General features: G+C 44.8%; 1 protein-coding gene across 8 annotated transcripts in view; it reads left to right on the top strand.

Annotated features, from left to right (window-relative positions):
* Positions 1-21,139, top strand: part of LOC115530790 (calcium-activated potassium channel subunit alpha-1) — a 79,275-nt gene extending 58,136 nt beyond the window's left edge. For 5 of the 8 annotated variants that reach the window (XM_030339558.1, XM_030339559.1, XM_030339557.1 and 2 more), the window contains 11 exons: positions 777-809; positions 4,223-4,310; positions 9,290-9,413; positions 10,366-10,590; positions 11,031-11,223; positions 12,524-12,637; positions 14,504-14,634; positions 16,056-16,250; positions 16,907-17,025; positions 17,155-17,388; positions 18,698-21,139. In XM_030339558.1, the coding sequence (XP_030195418.1) occupies positions 777-809; positions 4,223-4,310; positions 9,290-9,413; positions 10,366-10,590; positions 11,031-11,223; positions 12,524-12,637; positions 14,504-14,634; positions 16,056-16,250; positions 16,907-17,025; positions 17,155-17,388; positions 18,698-18,719 (1,478 nt within the window). In that variant the 3' untranslated portion in view covers positions 18,720-21,139. Of the gene's footprint in view, positions 1-776; positions 810-4,222; positions 4,311-9,289; positions 9,414-10,365; positions 10,591-11,030; positions 11,224-12,523; positions 12,638-14,503; positions 14,635-16,055; positions 16,251-16,906; positions 17,026-17,154; positions 17,389-17,751; positions 17,782-18,697 lie in introns of all 8 variants that reach the window. The other 3 variants (XM_030339563.1, XM_030339562.1, XM_030339560.1) reach the window with 2 other exon arrangements.
* The last annotated feature ends 266 nt before the right edge of the window (positions 21,140-21,405 follow it).

Below are 21,405 nucleotides of genomic sequence, written 5' to 3'. Positions count from 1 at the left end.
CCCTCCCTCCCTGGTCCCCTCCCCCCAGCCCCTCTCCTGCTCTCTGGTCGTGGGACAGATGCTAGCCTGCTAGTTCTCGTGGCTCCGCTGGCGCGGGAGACAGATGCCAGGGCCAGGGCGGGCCCCGGTTTGAACGGTGCTGACGCTGGAACCCCTCTGGCCCCACGCCGTGACCTTTACTGCCAGCAACCGGGGCCTTTTATAAAAATCAATGAGTCATCATACCAAAAAGTTGGTTTGGTGATCGGATGTGAATACAGTGTTTTAATTATTAGTGCAAGTTGGTTAATAGTGAATATTTACTATTAAATAGCACGGTAGATTTCAACCATATCATATTCGGCCATTTGTAATTCACACAAATCCGTTTCAGCATCCTATAGAGGTCAGGAAAGCAAGTAAAAAACACAATTTTATTTTTATTTTTTATTCTATGTTTCAGATGTGATTTTGTATATCCACTGACTTATTTTTCATCAACAAACTATTATTTTCTTTTTCAGAGTTCATGCCCACTGACAGCGAATCATATGACAGCGAATCACTTCTTTCTTTCTTTCTTTCTTTTTTTCTGCAAATCCCTTTTGTTTTTATATCCCTTATCTTTGCCTGTGGCAGTTAAGACCCCTGCCATTTTTTAAGGGCCTTTGGGCAACACCCGTGCCATGTTCTAACCACGTCAACCCCACCTCAGTTGCTATTTACATTTTTCTTATGATTTACTTTCAACCTGTTCTCCCCAATAACCTATCATTTGTTTTTTGTGTTCTCCTCAGCTAAGAATAGCTATAACGGATATATCAAATCAAGTAAGTTTGTTTTTCCCATTTTCATTCTCCCAAACTCATGTGTTTCTCACCCTCGTCATCCGTCTTTTGTGTGTCGCCTCTCAACGTATCATCCTCAATAATGTCCCTGTGTTGCTTCTCGCTGCTCTGCTGACCGTTATGTACCCACCTTGTACGTTACAAAGACTTTAGTTGTCGTAATGTATACGGTTGAAGTGTTTTTTATTAGGGTATGCTGGGTTAGAGAGTAAGGCTTTCACCAGTAGGTGGTGCTATTGGGCCTCTGGTTAATGTTAGCTGTCGAGTTGCTTTTTTCTAGTGGTGGCCTGAAAAAACACACACACATGATTCAACAGGAAGTAGTCACGCTCACAACATGCCATGTATAAAATAGATAATTAAATCATTTTGAGGCAATTCATCTTTCATTTGATCAAGAATCCAAAACCTGCTACTGAACAGAGATTCCAAGGGTTCCTGCTTGTTATTTATATATTTTATCTTAATATTTTCAAGAAGTTGGACGAGTTGGCATTCGAAGCCACCAGCTCCAACAGGGTGGGGTGCGGTAGTCAAGAGAATGTGCCACAACGCGTTGGCCGGCAGTCGGGCTGTGCATGTTTGACGTGGGCCAGATGAACACTGAAGCTCAGCAGGACGAGAGGATAATCTGCTAGACAGCTGACTGCAAAAATAATCATCATCTGCTCCGTACTCCGCTTTAAACCGCCTTTCAAAAAGGTTCCCACTTTATGATACAATACTGAATGGCTGTTTGCCTTTCACTCGATAAAACTACTACTACTACTACTACTACTATTTAAATTAATATTAAACGGAGAATACTAAAGTCATTGTCGTTGGATTAATAAAAGGGTAATATTTGCAATGTTGAATATTTGCATTGATATTCCAAGAGTAAAGGTGTACTGTAAAATATATGAATGTAGGTGAATGAGATGCCATAATCATTGTTTTAGTATTGTCCACTCCTTGTTCTTGTTCCAAAGAATTACCCGGACACCTGAAAGCATGTTTATTAATTCATATTCATTATGAATACCAAAGTAAATGTCAAATCCAACTTTTCATTAAAGGCTACAGCAAGTGGTTAAGTGGTGTTTAATAAATATGAGGACTTTTAATTATTAAACTATTAGCATTCTTATGCCATAAAGAATTACCACACCCTGGCCACCGAATGCCCTCGGAAAAATATGTTAGCCAACAAAAGATATTCCATTAACATCATATAATAATAATATGTATGCTGACTGCTGGATGCTTTTAACCTAAGCGTCTTACAATAATGAGTGCATACCTTCGGAGCATGACTGGTCCCAGTGGCAATCAAACCCCCAACCCCCTTATAGTGTTGATGCCTTGCTCATATGCATGGCACCGAACATACAGCAATGGTCCTATTTGAGTCGCTTCTAATCAAATCTGAATCCGATTCAATCTATCGAATAATATGAAAATAACAAAATGAATTAGTCAAAATACTATTTGTTGTATTCTGATCTAGCGGTTGATCTAGCAGTGCAGGTGAATCCCAATCCAACCAAAAATAACCAAAGGAAATGTGCAAAAACAAATATGAAAACAAAAAAATGGATGCCACTGATTATGACTCCGAAACTATCCCTTAAACTCTCCCTTATCTAGCAGTGCAGGACGAGCCTCGAATCAAAAGATCCACCAATACATGCCAGTCCGCTAAACCCGACCACCTCATCACCTCCCCACCCGACACCACCCCCACCCCCACCACCACCACCACCACCAGCGCCCCCATCCGTCACCTAGATGGCTGCAGCCAGGGCGGGGGGGCGCTTGTAGCAGCGGCGGGCGGCAGCGGCCCCGTGCCGCTGGTAAACAACCGCAAGGGGAGCCTACGGTCCCTGGGCGGGCTCCAGGGAGCTGGGGCGGGGACCGGGGAGCGGCGGCGTGATGGTGGCGGCGGCGGTGGCGGCGGGGAAGTCTTCCGTGGCGTCAGAGGCAGGCTCCAGAGGGCGCTCAGTCTGCCCGTCAAATACAGATACCATCCGCGTCACTCCGATCACGCCACACTCAGTCAGTGTAAGGAGACCAACATCCACACACGCACACACACACGCATGTGAGCTTGCACGTGTGTGTGTGTGTGTGCGTGCAGTGTGAGGCCTGAGCCCGACAGCACGGCTAACACATGTGCGGTGTGACGGCTGGAGTGGTTGCATGTGTAACATTCCTCACTAATGACCCGGTGTGTGCAGCTGTCAGCTGGGGGACATTAAATATTGAGAGAGAGAGAGAGAGAGAGAGAGAGAGAGAGAGAGAGAGAGAGAGAGAGAGAGAGAGAGAGAGAGAGAGAGAGAGAGAGAGAGAGAGAGAGAGAGAGAGAGAGAGAGAGAGAGAGAGAGAGAGAGAGAGAGAGAGAGAGAGAGAGAGAGAGAGAGGTGAAGGACAATTGTGTGTGTTGGAGCATCTCCTCCGACTTGACGACACACCCACACAACCACTATACACACTCCCACCCACACCACCACCCCTACACATACATACACACACCCCCACCCCAGTGTGCTTGGACCAGTCTTCCATTAGGAAGCATGTCACACGCAGACATGCTTGCCTTGCGGTGCTTGAAGTTGTGTCTTCTCCCCCCGTGGATGGAGTCTTTGGAGGTGTTATTCAATTTAATGCTTTGTACGAGGAGACACATTCTGCTTTCGTGGCGTTGACGGTACGAATCATTGTGTAAACGACATCAAACGACCGACGTGAAGATATATTTACTTTAAACTTTTATTTTTTTCGGAAGTATTAATTAGGTATGATTATAAACGGTGGCATGGAAGGGGTTTGTCCTCCACCCCAACGAAATCACTGCTGTGATATTGGTTGAGTTATTTGTCAATTAGTTGTTTTTAGTTGTCCGTTAATACCGAATCAGGTAGTTGACCCAAACCACGCAAAAAAATCATTCTGCTGGAGAACACAAGTTATGTTTATGTTTTTCTATCCCATTCCCCTGAAATAAATTCTGTACATATTAGATCTTCAGAAAGGAAGATTCGCTTCAAATTTTGTTAATAATGCTTGATTATAATTATCCTCAGAATACAAATAATGATAATAACAACAGCAAATGTCTCAGAGCAGCAACAAACAAGAACTTTTTCACTGCATATGCGGCATGTCTTTTGTTCATTGCGTTACTATTGCATGTTTTTATCGCCATACACTCACCACTGCATCTTGTCACCATAATGTCTCACACAGCATCCTATCCTATCCCTCACACCCGTACCCTCGATCCCCTCTTCGCTTCTAACTCTCTCCCGCTGATATCTGCCGTGGTCGCACTGTCTCACCACTTTCTCTGTTATTTGTTCATGTTTGTGTACGTTCGTGACTCCCGTCTTCCACAAACGCTCGCCGGCGTGCAGTCGAAGAGGAACAGACGCTGTCGCCCAAAAAGAAGCAGCGCAACGGGGGTGTGAGGAGCTCGCCCAACTGCTCCCCGAAGATCATGAGGTGGGTCATGTGACCTATAGCCCGCGTGCACACGCCGGCGCTCTTCTCCGGCGAATCATGTGATCGACACCACCGTCTTCATATTTAATGCAAAGCAATTTTGCACCTTTGTATTAAATGTAACATTTGTACTCAATAGTCATATTGGTCAGAGAACGCATCACGGCGGCTGACCTCAAGTCAGAGTCGTTTTAAGTCAAGAGGGTAACGGATGTGGAGCACCCCACTCCACAAGAAGGCTCTCTGTCCTGCCGGGGCTTCTAAAGTGGCGACCCTCTGTTCCGTGTGTACCGTCGCACAAGACTTGTCGGGCCCTTAAACCGCCCTGGCACTAATGACAACCGCAGCCAATCAGGGCGCGCCTGCAGGATAGAATAGCCCAGGGCTATTCAACCATTGTGGAGGCGTACCAGCTAGCTGTCCTCAGGCACGTTGGCCTGCGGATGATACGTGGCGTCGGAATCAAAAGTGAATTCAAAATGGTACCTTGCTTTTATCTTGTCCCGGGGAATTACACAGTCGGTTATTGATTTTGACAGGAGAAAGCGGCGTTGTTCGGCATGAACTCATTACGGGAACGATAATGATACCAGGCATTGTTATTAAGTGTCATGAAGGCAGGAGGGTGGGGGGGGGGGGGGGGGGGGGGAAGAGCGCTGCAGAGCACACAACACAATGTGTGTACGGATCTAAGATGTGTAGCGGAATTGAACTTCATATTTACACCGCTCGTGGTGGCTACGGGTCATTTGGCATTCATGAACCAAATATACAGCTGTAGCGCAGAGTATCTTGCTATGATGTGTGCAGACATGGTGGTAAAGAGTGTGTGGAAACTAAGGCCCGATACCTCAAGGGAAAGCAACAATCCGAACAATATTAAAAGCAGGTGATGTGACGAAGTTGTTATGGCAAGAGACATCACTTTGGCTGATCCTTTTGGCTGTTACACAATATCATGGCAGAAAGATGAATTGCAATAACTAGTGTGTCTTTGGTTACTGTCTAGCACGATATAATCCTTTACTCTCACAACATGTTGTTTTTCATCTTTCGACACTTTCGTTTTGTAGGGCGATTAGATCCTTCTTTTTTTTAGATCTCTTTAAAGCAGGCTATTGAATGACTTGATGCAGGTCATGTCCTGGTTCGTTGGTATCAAAAAAAAATAGTTCCAAATTGGAGAATATTAGCCTTCAACTATATCATCAAATTCTCAGAGAAAGCAACCATCTCACTCATCAACATTGTCATTTAGACATGTGTTATGCTAATATCTACATGTGTGCATCTAAATGTTGATGTTGTGCAGTCCAGTCAATGGCCTGTTGTAGGTTCTGCTGTATTTCAAGTGCACTGCCCACACAGTGGAGGGAGATATTCTTTAGCCCAAGGGATACTTCATCGCTCCGAGCAGAAAGGGAAAAAAATAAAAGAGACAAAAACAAACATCTGGGTGTATTCTATATCAAATGTGTTTTTACAGAACCCTGGGCCTCCAGGCCTAAGTAAATAAGTAATGATCAACAGATTGGCTTTGGGCTTCTGAGAAGCGAGCTCTTGTCAGCCTCTTTGAGGCGGGCGGAGAGCTTACATCTCCTGCTGCGCTGTTGGGAGGGTAAATGCTGTGGTTTGAACAGCCGTTTCGGCGTGTAAAATGTAACATGTTTAAGGGCAAACTTTACCATTCAAACAGCAGTGTTGGAAGTGTAAAATTGATGGTTTAAATGTGTTAAAGTGACCAGATGCTGGAGTGTAAACTTTACGGATTGAACAGCCATGTTGGAGTGTAGGCTGTGGGTGTAAACCTTACTGTGTCAACTCTAGTGTTTGAAGTGGAAGCCTTGCAGTGAGAACAGCAGTGTTAAAGTTTAAACTTTACAGTGTAAACAGCAGTTTTTTGGGTGTAAACCTTACGGTGTCAACTGTAATGTTTAAAGTGGAAGCCTTTCAGTGAGAACAGCAGTGTTAAAGTGGTGTAAACTGCAGGGCCAAATAAAGGGGAATCCTACTCAGATCCTTTCAAACTATACCTATATAATGATCTACGTATTTAATGATTATAATACATTTGATTCGTATAGTGCCTAGATAGCAGTCAAAATAGTATCATAAAAGTCATAGTAAAAAAACAACTCTTTAAGTTTAAAATCTGAACTAATGAGACGGTCTACCCATAGTTACAATAGCAATCAAATCAAAGAACCTGCCATTTCCATTATTATTTCCATTCATAGAATCATAATTCTCATAAATTTCTTCTAGGAGTCAAACCCACATCCCAACAAACACCAGCTAATGGTATTAATCCCCTGAATATGCAACACTCTGCCCCATAATCGGTTATTATGGGGCATGTTTAATTAAGCAAGAGTCACAAGGCATTTGCCCGCATGCGACCGCAAGGTGACATAGACGTCACGTCGGGTAGGATATCGTCAGGGCAACCGGCGGCGTGGAACAGTGACAGGCTGTCACGGTTGACAGTTTGTGAAAGATAGCTATCTTGGCAGAGCTCTGCCTCGCCAGTCGTCATCCGCACCGGACATATTGGTGTGACAAGTGGTCCGTTGAGTGAGCGCTATAACGTTTGACGCACAATGCAATATTTAGCTGAAGTGTAAGGAAGCAGCAATTATTTTTTTACTAAATAAACCCTAAATTATTTCCCCTCGTATTAGCACAAGCTTTTCTTTTGAGAAAGTACACAGTAAACTGAGCTGAAATATACCGATATATGATGAAGGAACACCTACATTGTCACCTGTTTTCAACTCAAAATATTGCATTTCCAAACTAAATGCAATTCGTTTTACTTATTTACTAATTGATTGGCCTAATTGTTTCGCGTGTATGCAGCAGTGTACCTGTCTAAAGATATAGCCAGCATGAAGAACTTGGAAGATTGTAGATTAAGGGAAATGAACCCACAAAATGGGTTAAAATATGATTTTCATCTGAAAGAAATGTTAGAAGAAAGGAGTTGACATTAAATGAAATAATCCAACTATTTGTATCACAACACAAAAAACCTACACAATTATTCGCTTGTTGGCTACATATCCACATAGGTAGTTCATATTTCAAAGCATCTCCAGGCCTGTTTATAAATCAAAACCTAAATCCCCTTGGACACCGTAGCACCGTTAAATTAGGATGCGGTGGAGTCAAACAGTATGCAGTAACAGTGTTTACGTGTTTAAAAAGGGGGAATAGAATTCACAATACAAATTCAGTATTTCAAATGACTGTGATGAACCACGGAGCCTGAAAACAACCGACGCGCATCAAGGCGAGACATTTACCCCCCTCAAACCACTCCCACGTCCCTGAAAGGACACTGCGGTCTCGCCTAAGGGTACGCACCCTACAGCGGAACTTTTCTGGCATGGCTCTCTCGCAGAGCCTAAAGGGATGGTAGTCTCAACTGACACCGTCATGCATACTTAACACGTTACTTAAGGTTCTTCATTCTTCTGAAATACCCACATGGATTAGGGAAACGCTCCTCTTACAGAAGAAAAGATATGAACTATTTAAGAGTTGGGGGGGGGGGGGGGGGACAATGGACTGTGTGTTCACAAGAGATTACCCTCAAATCTGTCTGACAAAGTCGATTTGGTGACATGGGGAAATATAGCCGAGCAGCATAAGGTACACTAGATGGCATGTAGGATGGCCATGCGGTAGACATGCACGTTAGCCTGCATATATATATTCATTTTATTTCTTACGTGAGTCATTACACAGTCCATCGTACCATTGATTGAAGTGCATGAACATTATGCACAATGCAACTTTTAATATCCTATTCTGAAGCTCTGACTTGTTTGCGGCATTCCCTTAAAACGACCAGGCATATAAAAGCCAGTTGCATTGACCTAAGCTTCGACTGAAGGATAACCCCACTTTCAGTGACCATAAATCCGCACAAAACCACAAGTCCCTCTTGTCGACGGACCCCATAAGCGGTCAGTGTTGGATGGGATTACACTCAAAGAAGCCCCCCTTTCGCCTTGTAAAAAAACGAGTTATGCGGATCTGGATGGCGCCCGCTGAAACATTAATGGCCTTTACTTTGAGAAGGCGAACACGATTGGGCAATGGTTGAAATATTTAAGTGTGGTCTGTTAAAGCTTTTACCGTGCGTCAGAAGCTGTATGCGGTACAGCGGTCATGGGATGGGGGGCATAATTGCTTCTCGGCGCTCATGCCAGTCACAGCGCTGTGTCGCCGCCGCCGCCCGTCTCCTTCCGCCCGGGCGCCACCGCTGATGTCACTCCGCGGGATGACAGGACGGTTTTGTTGGCGGGCGCCCAGATTAACTCTGACAGGGAGGAACAAAGAGAAGACTAGGAGGGGGTGGGGGGGGGGGGGAAGGGAAAGAAAAAGGGGGAGGGCGAGTTTGTTTGTTGTCGAGTGCCGAACATTTCGATGTGGTATTGACGAGTGCGTTCCCCTGAGGTGCCAGGCTGGCGCCTTAATAATAATCACACCGAAGACGCCTCTCGTGTAAAGCTATCGTTAGCGTCATGGTGGACCTAAACACTCAGTCACAATGTGCTGTTAGCTGCTGAACCATTCGAGGGGATGGACCACATGTGTGGCTCTCACCGTCTCAATCCGCCACTCAATTATCCCCAGCCCCAGACGGACGTGTGTTTCTTTGGATAAGCGTTTCCGATTGGCCGTGTGAATGATGTTCTTAGGTCCTGGTCACGTACCGCCGAGCCCTCGCCCATCTCCTCAGCTCATTTGTTCCTTGGTAACAAGATTATCTCTCCCATTTCCTCTCTCTCTCCCTTTCGGCCTCTCTCTCTCCCCCTCGCTTCGTGTCTTCTTCTCTCTCTCTCTCTCTCTCTCTCTCTCTCTCTCTCTCTCTCTCTCTCTCTCTCTCTCTCTCTCTCTCTCTCTCTCTCTCTCTCTCTCTCTCTCTCTCTCTCTCTCTCTCTCTCTCTCTCTCTCTCTCTCTCTACCAGGCACGACCCGTTGATCATCCCGGCAGGCGATCAGATCGAGAGCATGGACATGAACGTGAAGAAGTACGACTCCACCGGCATGTTCCACTGGTGCCCGTCCAAAGAGATCGAGAAGGTTCTCCTGGTGGGTGCCACTTACTGCTCCTCCCACTCTGTCCTCCCCATCATCTCCACTCGGCTCTCCCCCCCCCCCCCCCCCCCGTGCTCTCAAACACACACGCGTCATTTTGTTGCTGACAGGCTTTATATACACCCCCCCCTCCCCTCACTCTCCCTCCCCCCTCCCCCATCCCGCTCTCTCCCCGTCAACAGAGGTTGACAGGGCACTTAAACATGTCGTAATGAGGTGTTTGACATGTCATTTGCTATACGGGCGCCGCCGCCCGCTCATAGAACATTTCTTCCCCACTAATACGTATGTCGCTCTGCAAATCACTGGCGGGGGTCGGTTAATGGACGCGCCTCGGAGTGTCACATGATCAGCGGGGCGGGAGCGCTAGGTGAAGGGGAACACGGGAATGACGGCAAGACGGATATAAAATAATCGTCTGGGCCGGTATTTCTATCGTGTTACAGTTTTAGTGATTTAGAAGATGCTTGTTTATTTAAAGGGACTAACAGTTGTTCGGGCGAGGGGTTAAGGCATTTTCCGCAAGGACGCATACATGTAGTCTGAGGATACTGGGGATCAAACCCAGTGCTGTTCGGCTGAGACTGAGACACCCTAGCACCTACACTACCCTGCCCCCCGTAGGCCTACAGAGGATTATTCCCACCCTTTGTTATTTTTTCGTTATATTCCGCTTCAGAATCCTTATATAGTATCCTGGGTGGAATAGCTTCAGTTACAGTTACAGTTCAGTTAAAGAAGTTTGTGTGTAAATAAGCAAACTAAAATATTTTTTTTCCCATCGCTTAGTAGGCTTAGTCCTGATCGCAGCGACCCGGGTTCGATTCCTGCCCTTGGTCCTTTAATGCGTGTCCTCCCCTCTATCTCCCATACCTCCCTGTCTATCTCACTCTATCATAAAGCATAAAAATGCAACAATTTATCGAAAATGTTCCCCCCTTGGAAGACGCGGAGCGAGGCGGCCATGACGGTGCTGAGCGGCCACGTGGTGGTGTGCATCTTCGGGGACGCCAAGTCGGCGCTGGTGGGCCTACGGAACCTGGTGATGCCGCTGCGGGCCAGCAACTTCCACTACCACGAGCTGAAGCACATCGTGTTCGTGGGCTCCCTGGAGTACCTGAAGAGGGAGTGGGAGACCCTGCACAACTTCCCCAAGGTCTCCATCCTATCAGTGAGTTGGTCGGTGATTGATTGGCTTGGAAGACGATGGCAGAACGACGCCATCCCCCTCGAATGCGTGTTAGCATGGCAGTATCGATGGCGAGCTTCAGCCTGGAGCGGATCATCGGTGGGCGGCAGTAGCTCAGGAGGTAGAGCGGGTTGGCTGGTAACCGCAAGGTTGCTAGTTCGATTTGTCAGGGTTTCTCCTGAGCCAGGCACCTAACCCTAACTGCTCCCGACGAGCTGGCTGTCGCCCTGCATGGTTGACTCCGCCGTCGGTGTGTGCACGTATGGGTGAATGTCAGGCAATATTGTAAAGTGCTTTGGTTAACAGCGCTATATAAATGCAGGGCCATTCAACATCCTCGTAGCAGCTCGGCTGTCGTGTCTTGTGACGTTGTAACAAAGGTTTCAATTAATAAAGTTCTCCATCGCTCTCCCGTCTTAAAGGGCACGCCGCTGAGCCGCGCGGACCTCAGGGCTGTCAACATCAACCTGTGCGACATGTGCGTGATCCTGTCGGCCAATCAGAACAACATCGACGACGCCTCGCTGCAGGACAAGGAGTGCATCCTGGCGTCGCTCAACATCAAGTCCATGCATTTTGACGACAGCATCGGACTCCTGCAGGCTAATTCCCAAGGTGAACGGTCGTACCCTCGTTGTAGCCCAATGATGTGTTCTGGCCTGCAGGCGGGGTAGCCTTGGCAGAGGCCCAGGATATCCCTCCCTGGGCGCTGACATGGCTGACCTCTCGGTCTCTGTTTGACGATGAAGTTTAGTGACTCTTTTCTCCTGAGGGTTGCAGAGTTTTAGCTCCCGAGGTTAGCTTAGCTTCAGATGGTTCTGGTTAGCATAGCTTTAACTGTCTGGGTTAGCTTAGCTTCAGATGCCTCTGGTTAGCGTAGCTTTACCTACTTCAAGTTAGCCTTGCTTTAGCTGCCTCATATTAGCCTAGCTTTAGCTTCTTTGGTTTTGCCTGGTTTTATCTGCCTGAGGTTATTTTAGCTTTAGCTGCCTCAGGTTAGATTGGCTCAAGCTGCCTCGGGATATCCTAGCTACAGCTGCCTTGGGTTATGCTAGCATTAGCTGCCTGGGGTCAGTGTTACCCTTATTTTTTAAATAATTTATATTGAGTGTGCAAGAAAGTATTTACTAAAATATTCTTAGCCACACTTGCACTTTATTGCATAAATAAACGGAACAAAAACACAAAGATAAATAATATAAATAATATTCTGTAATTTATTAATATTGCATGATAATAGTTGCTGGGAGAAAACAGGGAGAGAAAAAATAAGGCACTCAAGTGATTTGAAACGGCTTTTAATAATTTCCCTTCACTGGCGTTGAATGCAAAGCTTTTAGAAACCTTTGACCTATGGTGCGAGTGAAAAAAAAAAAGCCAGCCAAATTCGCTGTTTGGCTAATACATACATGGCCCAACACTTGCCTGAGTCAGCACTAAGTAGTGGTTGTCAAAACAGCGCCCATGTATAATGCATACGGTGTCACCCAGTTAATGTGCTTACTTGTCAGTCTGGGGAAGGCACGCAACGTCAAGTCATTTGGAATTCCATCTCGTGTCACTTAGGTTTCTACTCGGCGGATCCATACCATGCACCTTTTTATTCACGTAAAGAGGCCTGTGCCACTCTCGCACACGCAATCTGAAGGAGTACAAAATGAGTTTGTATGTAGCATCTATTATGCATTAGACTAATATCGAGGGGCCCTCTCTTTCTCGTCCTGCAGAATTTAGACCCCGTCTCATCTCCATGCGTAACACCTTGCTTTACAAACCACCGGGCGTTGACTTTAGTACCGACCGGTCACATCCACCCGGTTGATTCACTGAAAAGTAGCGTCAAGCAATACGGCCCGTTCCATGTTCGTTTTAGATGATGCCTCTGAATTTTGAGTTGAATTCCCAATCGCTTCAGGTTTCACACCGCCAGGGATGGACAGATCTTCAGCGGAGAACAGCCCCGTCCACGGAATAGTCCGGCAGATCTCCATCTCGACCGGAGCCAACATCCCCATCATAACGGAACTAGGTATATATACGTTGTTATGTGCTTTTCTGTTTTGGTTCATGGACAACCGAAAAAAACCTTTGTATTGTTAATTCTGTCACTTGTAAACTGTAGAAAGACATGTCACGCCTTCTGTTTTAGATGTGTGTTTAGTGTCTGTAAAGTGGAGAGATCAGACAAAACATGTTTCCATGTCTGTATGTAACAATAATTGCAGCCTGTCACTTCTCGATTAACCGTACTAAAGATTTTAGCCCCTCCTGCTTCCTAGAGTTCTTTTTTTTAATTGAGTTTGTTTTGGTCGTGTTGACGTGCTTCTTCAGTAACTTGAGTTTCCCCCACCTCCCCCCCCACCCCCCCTTGTTGACGTCTGGTCTAGCGCCGTTAGCAAAACCGGGCAAAGTAGTGCCTGTGGTTGCATTCAGTCAGGATAAAAGCAGTGGGACCAACATACAAATGATAACAGAGCTGGGTAAGGCCTGCGTTTCTGTCACTGCAGTGTTGTTACTGCCGCTGCCTCCATATCGCCTTCACTTCCTGTTCTATTTCTTCTTGCTGCTGTGGCGCAACACGATGACCCCCGCAGTCCATTTCCATGGCAACGCATTCTGCCATGATATTGCCCACCATGTCGACTTTGATTCTTCATCTCAAGTTCTCTATTTTTCTATCTCCAGGGCTTGTACATCGCAACGTCACATCGCCGCCATTTTGGAAGCATTCGAACGTTAGTTATTATGTTGGTAGCAACGTTTTCTTACATCGTTTAGTCATTAATCATGAAATTATTCGTCATGATGGTGAGCCATTGTTGCGTTTTGCACTGCCACTGCTGAAGTATTAGGATTCTACAGATTTAGGATTCTACAGCACTACAACCACCACCAAAGAATCCTATGGTGCATTCTGATGTACAAGCCCCCTTTTATTTTGTGTATGAGAATCACAAGGCACTCTGATCCCTCTCAAGCCTCACTGGTTTGCTTTCATTGCGTCCTTTTATGTCAGATCGCATTCTCTGACCGTCTCCCCGTTTTATCTCAGCTCTGTCACTACGGGCATGGCATTCATACCCGCACACTGGCACACCACCCCTCATAAGAAGTAGCACCCCTCAAACATCTCCTTTTCAACTCGCCTGTGTGCGTTTTATGCCATCTTCAAAGGACAAAAAAGCTCCATGGCCCTCATCTTCTTTCATGCGTTTTGACACCCGTGAGTAAGTCAATGGAGGTTGTGCTTTGGATGTACGAGACCAAAAACATGGATCGGTGTTGGCATATTGGTGCCGACTGATCCCTGGAGGAGTCCTAGCTATTGCATCATGGCCTGGGGGTTGCGCCGTATGCATGGTGTCATGAGAATGCACGCAAACGGCCCTGTATCTGGAGCGTGGCAGAGGGTGAACACCGACTCACAGCTAAACGCGTCAACACGTTTCAGTTGTTGCCGAAAAGCAACCAGATTTGGCCAGATCTGTGATGGTAAAATAAAATAAGGATTTGTCTATCATAACAATTGATTTCTGATCCTGTCAGAAAGCCTTCACATAGTCTCTTCTTCAGCATGTCCCTAGCGTGTGTTTTTCACCCGTTTCCCTGTGAATTGAGTTTGAATCTGCTGAAGTACACGCATCGCATGCTGCGTTCCTGTTACGCTGCTGTTTTCAAAAACGCGAAGCATGCAAAAACACTTCCTGTAATGCAAGTGATGTATTACATTAAATTTGATTCACCTTTAATGACGTTGCACAAGAGTCTAATCTAATAAAATACATCCGTCTAGGAAGAGATATGCGTACATAATCGAATATATACACGAGGAACAAACATTATACTGTGTATACTGTATATGTATGTATGACTCTATTTCTGAATCTCTTAACAGTGAACGACTCCAACGTTCAGTTCCTGGACCAGGACGATGATGATGACCCAGACACGGAGCTGTACCTCACCCAGCCCTTCGCCTGCGGGACAGCCTTCGCTGTGAGCGTCCTGGACTCCCTGATGAGTGCTGTGAGTCTTAACGAAGATCCTCATAGTAATTATGAAAATAAAAGTTTTTCAGATAGCACTTTTCTAGCCACTTAACATGTAAAGGACAAGAACCACAGTAAAACATTTAAAAGCACCCAAATAAAGGGAAAAGAAGCATGATTTGTCAACATGCCCAGCAGACAAAGTGCAGAATTATTCTGTCGGTATATTTGACGACCAGCCCTTGCATGGTTGACACCGTCGCTTGAGAATGTGACCTAATTCATTAATTGTGAAGTGCCTTGAGTGGCCACGGATGTCAGGGAAGCCCTATATGCATGCAATCCATTATTTCTCATATTACGAGATGTAGTTTGCCCACGTCTGCACCTCTGTCAATGATTCTGATGAATGTAATGTCTGGCGTCAAGCTCTCTCTCATTAGGGGGCCTCGTCCTTTGACCATGCCATTATGAAAGTTAACACGGGTGGACGGCTTTAAATCAAGACCTGTAGTGGGCACCGATGCCATTCTGCTTGAGCGAGGGTTAGAAACGTAACCCGTCTCATCCGTCTTGTTAGTCAATTGCACTGCTGGTGTCGGTGGATTGAGATGTCACCACGCACATATGCAGGCACACAGAGTGCTATGAAAAGAAAGAAATGTGACATAAAGTTGCATTGGCCAGATCCTTTCTTCGGGATTACCTTAGCAACAACACGATCCTCCGTAGAGGGTGAGATGAGGCTGCTGGGAAGAAAATTGAAGGTGGGGGGCTCATTTTATCCGCTGGTTATATTTATGGAGACATAAGCAGCAAGTGGTTGATGATCATTGCACCAAGCGAGATAACTACGGCCTGTTCACACACGACATTTGTTCAGGGGGTCGTTTTGATGCCCAAGAGTAGCTCAGACACCGTGTATGTGTGTCAGGACTCTCTTTATGTCTCCCTCTCGGTCAGCCTCTCTCTTGTCTCTCTGTCCATCTACCTCCCTCTCCCCTTTCATTCTGTGACGGGGCCGAGAGTAACCCGCAGTAATTGGATTCCGCTGTCTTTTCACTCGGTGCGTGGGCCGATGTGACGCGACAGAGCCGGCCTCCAGATAGCAGCGCTCTGACCGGCTTGGCAATTTAAAGAAGGGACTCCAGTCAGTGACTCCAGCCAGTGATTTTTTTTCGTCCGGATCTCTCTCTCTCTCTCTCTCTCTCTCTCTCTCTCTCTCTCTCTCTCTCTCTCTCTCTCTCTCTCTCTCTCTCTCTCTCTCTCTCTCTCTCTCTCTCTCTCTCTCTCTCTCTCTCTCTCTCTCTCTCTCTCTCTCTCTCTCTCTCTCTCTCTCTCTCTCTCTCTCTCTCTCTCTCTCTCTCTCTCTCTCTCTCTCTCTCTCTCTCTCTCTCTCTCTCTCTCTCTCTCTCTCTCTCTTCCCCCCATCCCATGCTACCTCGCTCTACCTCCCAGACATACTTCAACGATAACATCCTGACGCTGATCCGCACACTGGTGACGGGCGGAGCCACGCCGGAGCTGGAGGGCCTGCTGGCGGAGGAGAACGCGCTGCGGGGGGGCTACAGCACGCCGCAGACCCTCGCCAACAGGGACAGGTGTCGGGTGGCGCAGCTGGCCTTGTACGACGGACCCTTCGCCGACCTGGGGGTGAGTAGTGGGGAGGGCGGTCCTTGCTGGACATCTGGGGCGGGCGGTGGGTTGGCGGGGGTGGTACAGACACAAGTAAGCGAAGGAAAACACTCTTCTGTGTGTGCTGACATTGAGGAGGAGGTGGGTGGGCGGAAGGGAGACAGTATGGCTGTTATCCAGTATTTCTTTCTATATTTGTCGGAACTGACACATTTTAAAGCTCTGGTTGAAATGCACTCTCAAAATGGCTTTTAATTTATTAATTCCCGCTCACTGAAAACTTCTCTGCACTGCCAGATTTCACATGTATCGTTATTTTAATGGCATTTCTAGTCAGGGTACTAGGGCAGACAAAAGTGTGGGGTATGGGGAGCCTCGCAACAATGAGTGTAGACGAGGCTGTGACAGTTATGTCACTTCACTATTAAGTTGCATAACTAAGATATGACTGACGCATATCTTTCAACTTGGTTTGACATGGGGTTGGATGTTGGACTGTCATCTAATCAAATCCTCTTGGGGAAAGTAGAAAGTAAACTTGGCTATCTATTTTCCATACTAACATAGAATAATACTAAACGCTAATAGCCACAGACAGTCACACATTCATGTCCATAAACGACTGTTTTCTGTCATTGTTACATGCTACAGATGGTTTATTTCTGTTATTTCAGGATGGAGGGTGCTATGGTGATCTTTTCTGTAAGGCACTGAAAACCTACAACATGCTGTGCTTTGGCATCTATCGGCTACGAGATGCTCATCTAAACCCGCAAAACCAATGTACCAAACGGTAAGAAAAACGATTAAAAATGTGTTTTATCCACCGAAATCCCCCAGATATAGTCACCAAAAGTGACCATTGGGATCTTTAATACTTCATCCTGATTGGTGCTTTGCTTTCTTTCTCCCCGCCCACCAGATACGTGATAACCAATCCGCCGTACGCGTTCGAGCTGGTGCAGTCGGACCTCATATTCTGCCTGATGCAGTTTGACCACAACGCGGGCCAGTCCCGGACCAGCCTGGCCCACTCCACCCACTCGTCCTCCCACACCTCCCACACCTCCAGCAAGAAGAGCTCCTCCCTCCACTCAGCCCAGCTGACCAACCGAACCAACCGCTCCAAACCCCGCGAGCCGCGGGACAAACAGAAGTAAGTTACCGACCTCCAACGCCCCGCCCCTTTTAAAGATGGCCGACGTATGTTTGGTTTGAAGTCTTGCCTTTTTGAATTTGTAAATTTCTATAGGTGTGCATGTGTATGTCTCTGTAAAAGATTTTCCTAAAAAAGATTTAAGTTGTTTGTGCTTTTGATAATTAGACTACATTTGATATCTGATGTATCAGGTACCTAATACAGAAGACAGCTAGCATTCATTGGGATTGACATTAAAAAATTGTAACTTAACTATTGTACTGTAATACTATATAACTAATATTAATTTAAAAGGCTTCTAATATATTTTCCAGTAAAAACCCAAATATAAATCAGAAAATGTTTTCAACATTTTATCAGCTGCTGAACGACTGCCCTAACATGTATATGGTTAGTAATCTGTTCTAAACATTTAAAACACACATTCATTGATTCCTTACTTCTATAATTGAGCTAGTTGCATGCTAGCTACATCAGCTAATCCCCATGGAAACAGACATGGAGACATTTTCTGCTTGACTGAACGTTGAAGCGTGGCCTAATTTACTTACTAACATCTGAACCTGTCATGAGCCCTATCTAACCATTTTATTGTGTTGGTCAGTCGCACCCCAATTTTTTAACTCTTCCATCCATATCTATATCTTCCAACATTTATTATGTACCCTTAAATCTTTCCCAAATCATTAACACTTGACTTTCCTGCCTAAACGTTTAATTACTAATTTGCATATTTACTTGAAATCCCCATCACTCTATCCTTAACCTGATGCAACTATAAGTAGATAAATAGCATACGTGTACTGCATGGGTCCTGATCAACCAACTGATTTGGCATGGTTTATTTGTGCTAGTACCTAGTTTTAGGCTTTAGGGTTAGGGTTTGGTTTAGGGCATGATTTTTGGTTTTGGTTAGGTTCTGAATTTTGGTTTTAGGGTTGGGTTCACAGGACAAATAGTTAAACTTTCAAAATGTCTCTTGCCTTCCCTTAAGTTATGTTCTCCAACATTCGGAAAGACAGGTGTTTACTGACAATATTTTTTTTGATAAAAAATACTTAACTCTGATAGCACACCGACAGAATGAGACAGGGCAAGAGTTTGAGATCTAGTTGTTGATTGGCTTGTGCAGATCAGATGTAGAAGAGATTGCCGAGGTGGCAGACCTGTCAAAAAAAAGACTAGTAATTAACTAGTTTCTTGAAATTAGTAAAAAATACTAATAACCTATGCCAATGAATGATGAAAGCTCTGAATTTGAGATGATCATCCTGCTCATGGGTTTCCTGTTTGCCTCTTTCCTCAGAAAGGACGTGGTTTACAGATGAGCCAGAGAAGACTCGCCCGAGGAACGTGCACGTGAAGCTCGGGCATGATCTGTCCGTCAACCAATACAAATCTACAAGCAGCCTAATCCCGCCCATCCGGGAAATAGAAGACGATAGCTAAAACGTTCCATCCCTTTATTGCTTGGATACCACCACGGAACCCCCCTCCCCCCCATGTTAGGGGTTGAAAAAAACAGCAAAAACAAAACATAAATTAAATATTTTCTTGCAGACAAACATCGATCCGATTGTTGCTAATGTTGTCAAGTAGCACACACTAAAAACGAGCAACGTTTAAAAGGTCTAGCCCTTGTGGTTGTAATACACGGTAATAAGAGAACATGACAATAGGTGAAATGATCTATTGAAGACAATCACATTGAAAAGTCACAACCATGCGCTCCATTTGATATTTCAGACCTGGCATTGGATGCTGCGGGCTAATTCCGAAGTTTTTCCACTTTGAAAAATGGTAGGGTCTCGGGAGAGTCCCAGCGCGAGGAAACCAATAACTGTACACCAGAAGTGATAGTTTACGTTAATAGCTCAAGCTTTGCAAACATAAATGTTGCCTTTTTAGCTGTTAATAAACAACTACTTAACATATTTTACTCAGTGTTGCAGAGCTATTCTGTAAAGTTTGTTAAAATGTGTATTTCATATCTAACTGCAAGCCCACCATGACGGTATTGTTTGGTAACGGTAACTTGGAGCTGCTTCACATTTGTAACTGTTGGGATGGCCAATATCCACGACCAAATATAGGAACACGGCCTCTGGCCTTATCTGCATTCGTTTGTTTTGTTTTTCTTAAAGCTGCCTTTTCATTTACGTTATCCTCTTTTTGGCTGAAATGTCCAAAGCGTCAAGCGCTTGGGCTATATTGGCTAATTCCTACAAAGCCTTTGGATATTTGCAAAGGTTTTCACTTCAATTATCATCAATACCTTTTCAATGAACCAAATATGATAGAGCTGTTTTAAAGGAGATAAGATTCAAAACATGTTTGATTTGCTTATAGTGGAGTAATTGACGGTGGTTATGGAAATCAATCTAGACATTATGGACAACCATGCAAATTCATGTAACATAGTCTCACATCGTTCAGTGAATGTGAGTTAGTGATACAATATCAATATCAAAGCCACGTATCGCATGAAGTGGGCATTTACGAGTCCTCCTTTGGCTATAAGCACTGCCTGACATTGAATATAACGTTCGCATATGCACTAACTGAAATTCCACAAACGTCCTACTGAGAAATTGAAAGGCTTTTTCTGTAGATGCTCCAAAAACAGCTCAATCATAAGCCACAATTTTGGCTATTTCTCACGTTTGCCTCTTTTACTTCATATCAGTGGAAATAAAATGACAGTTGACAGTTTTGTTAAAGAGGCCAGTCACAATTCATCATCGGGTGTCTTTTTTTTTACCAAACAACTTGCAACGTGCTATGAACTTGATATTTATGTTAAGGCTTTCAAGCATATGAGAACAGAATGTTTCGCCAAGAGCAATTTTTAATCAAAATGCTTTGCCAAGGTACCATCATTATTCAGGAAGCTTAGCCAAGAATAGGCATTAATCATGGCTTTCTTCCATTCCATTCTGTTGACACCACAGTCAATTTACAGTCACTTAACCAGGCCCAGGAGCTAGGGCCCGAGAGGAAAGCAACACGCACCAAACCTCAAAAAAGACATTCATTCACAGACGTTGGATAGCTTAGCATGAGTTGTCTTGAAGGAAGGAAGGAGTGAGGAAGAGAGGAAGGATGGAACTAACGGACATGACGGTCGGTGAGTTCCAGGCAGTGCCGCAGCCAAAGGAGGGCTCCTGGAGAGACCTACTGCTGCGAAAAGAGGCTTGTAGGTAATAAAGCTTCGCGTACATAACAACACGACTGCTCTTTGCGATCCGTCTCAATGGAGGCTAGCCAAGGTCAACTTTCAAACTGCTCATGAAATTATTTTCATTTGTAAAAAATAAATAAAAAGTCCAGCTGATTGGGATTCCCTGAAGCTGTATTCAAACAAGTCTTAACGCTACGTCAAACCTATGTTCGTTCACAACGGAAGAGCTCACAATGGCGATTCTGGTCTGATAATATGTGTATCTGCTCTAAAGAAGTCTATATAAAGCTTTATGTAAACAAATTATTTCAGTGTATTCACTTGCTTGACAGATAGCATCTGTGGGAGTGAGGGGCATTTCACATTGCCGTCTAGTTTTGCATTCTTTTTTAATTTTTAGCACATTGACTTGTGGACACAAAGAGAGTGCTAAGCAAATATTTCTGACTATGTCATACTACCCAATAATAATGATTCTAGTATATTGTCTTGTACAAAATAGGTTTGTAAATATCTTGTACATGATTTCATTTTGTATTTTCACAAATTAAAAAATGATGTATCGTGTTTTGTGTCCGCTTTTTTAAAGAGAAAAATGAGGTGTACCTCCTGGTATAAAGGTATAGAAAAATTATGGAGAGAATATTTTGGGGGGGAAATTAGGTAAATAAAAATGGAGAGAATGAAAATCTCAAAAAAGGAGGTAAAGGAAAATGATAGAGAATATTTTTTTGGGGAAAATGAGGTTAACAAAAATTATGGAGAGAATACTCTTTCTATACCTAATTTTTCTCTAATTTTTATTCTACATTTCCTAAATTTTTTATTCTCCC

Source organism: Gadus morhua, chromosome 18 (assembly GCF_902167405.1).
Source record: "Gadus morhua chromosome 18, gadMor3.0, whole genome shotgun sequence".
Lineage (NCBI taxonomy): Eukaryota > Metazoa > Chordata > Actinopteri > Gadiformes > Gadidae > Gadus > Gadus morhua.
This window is presented reverse-complemented; position numbering and strand designations above follow the sequence as displayed.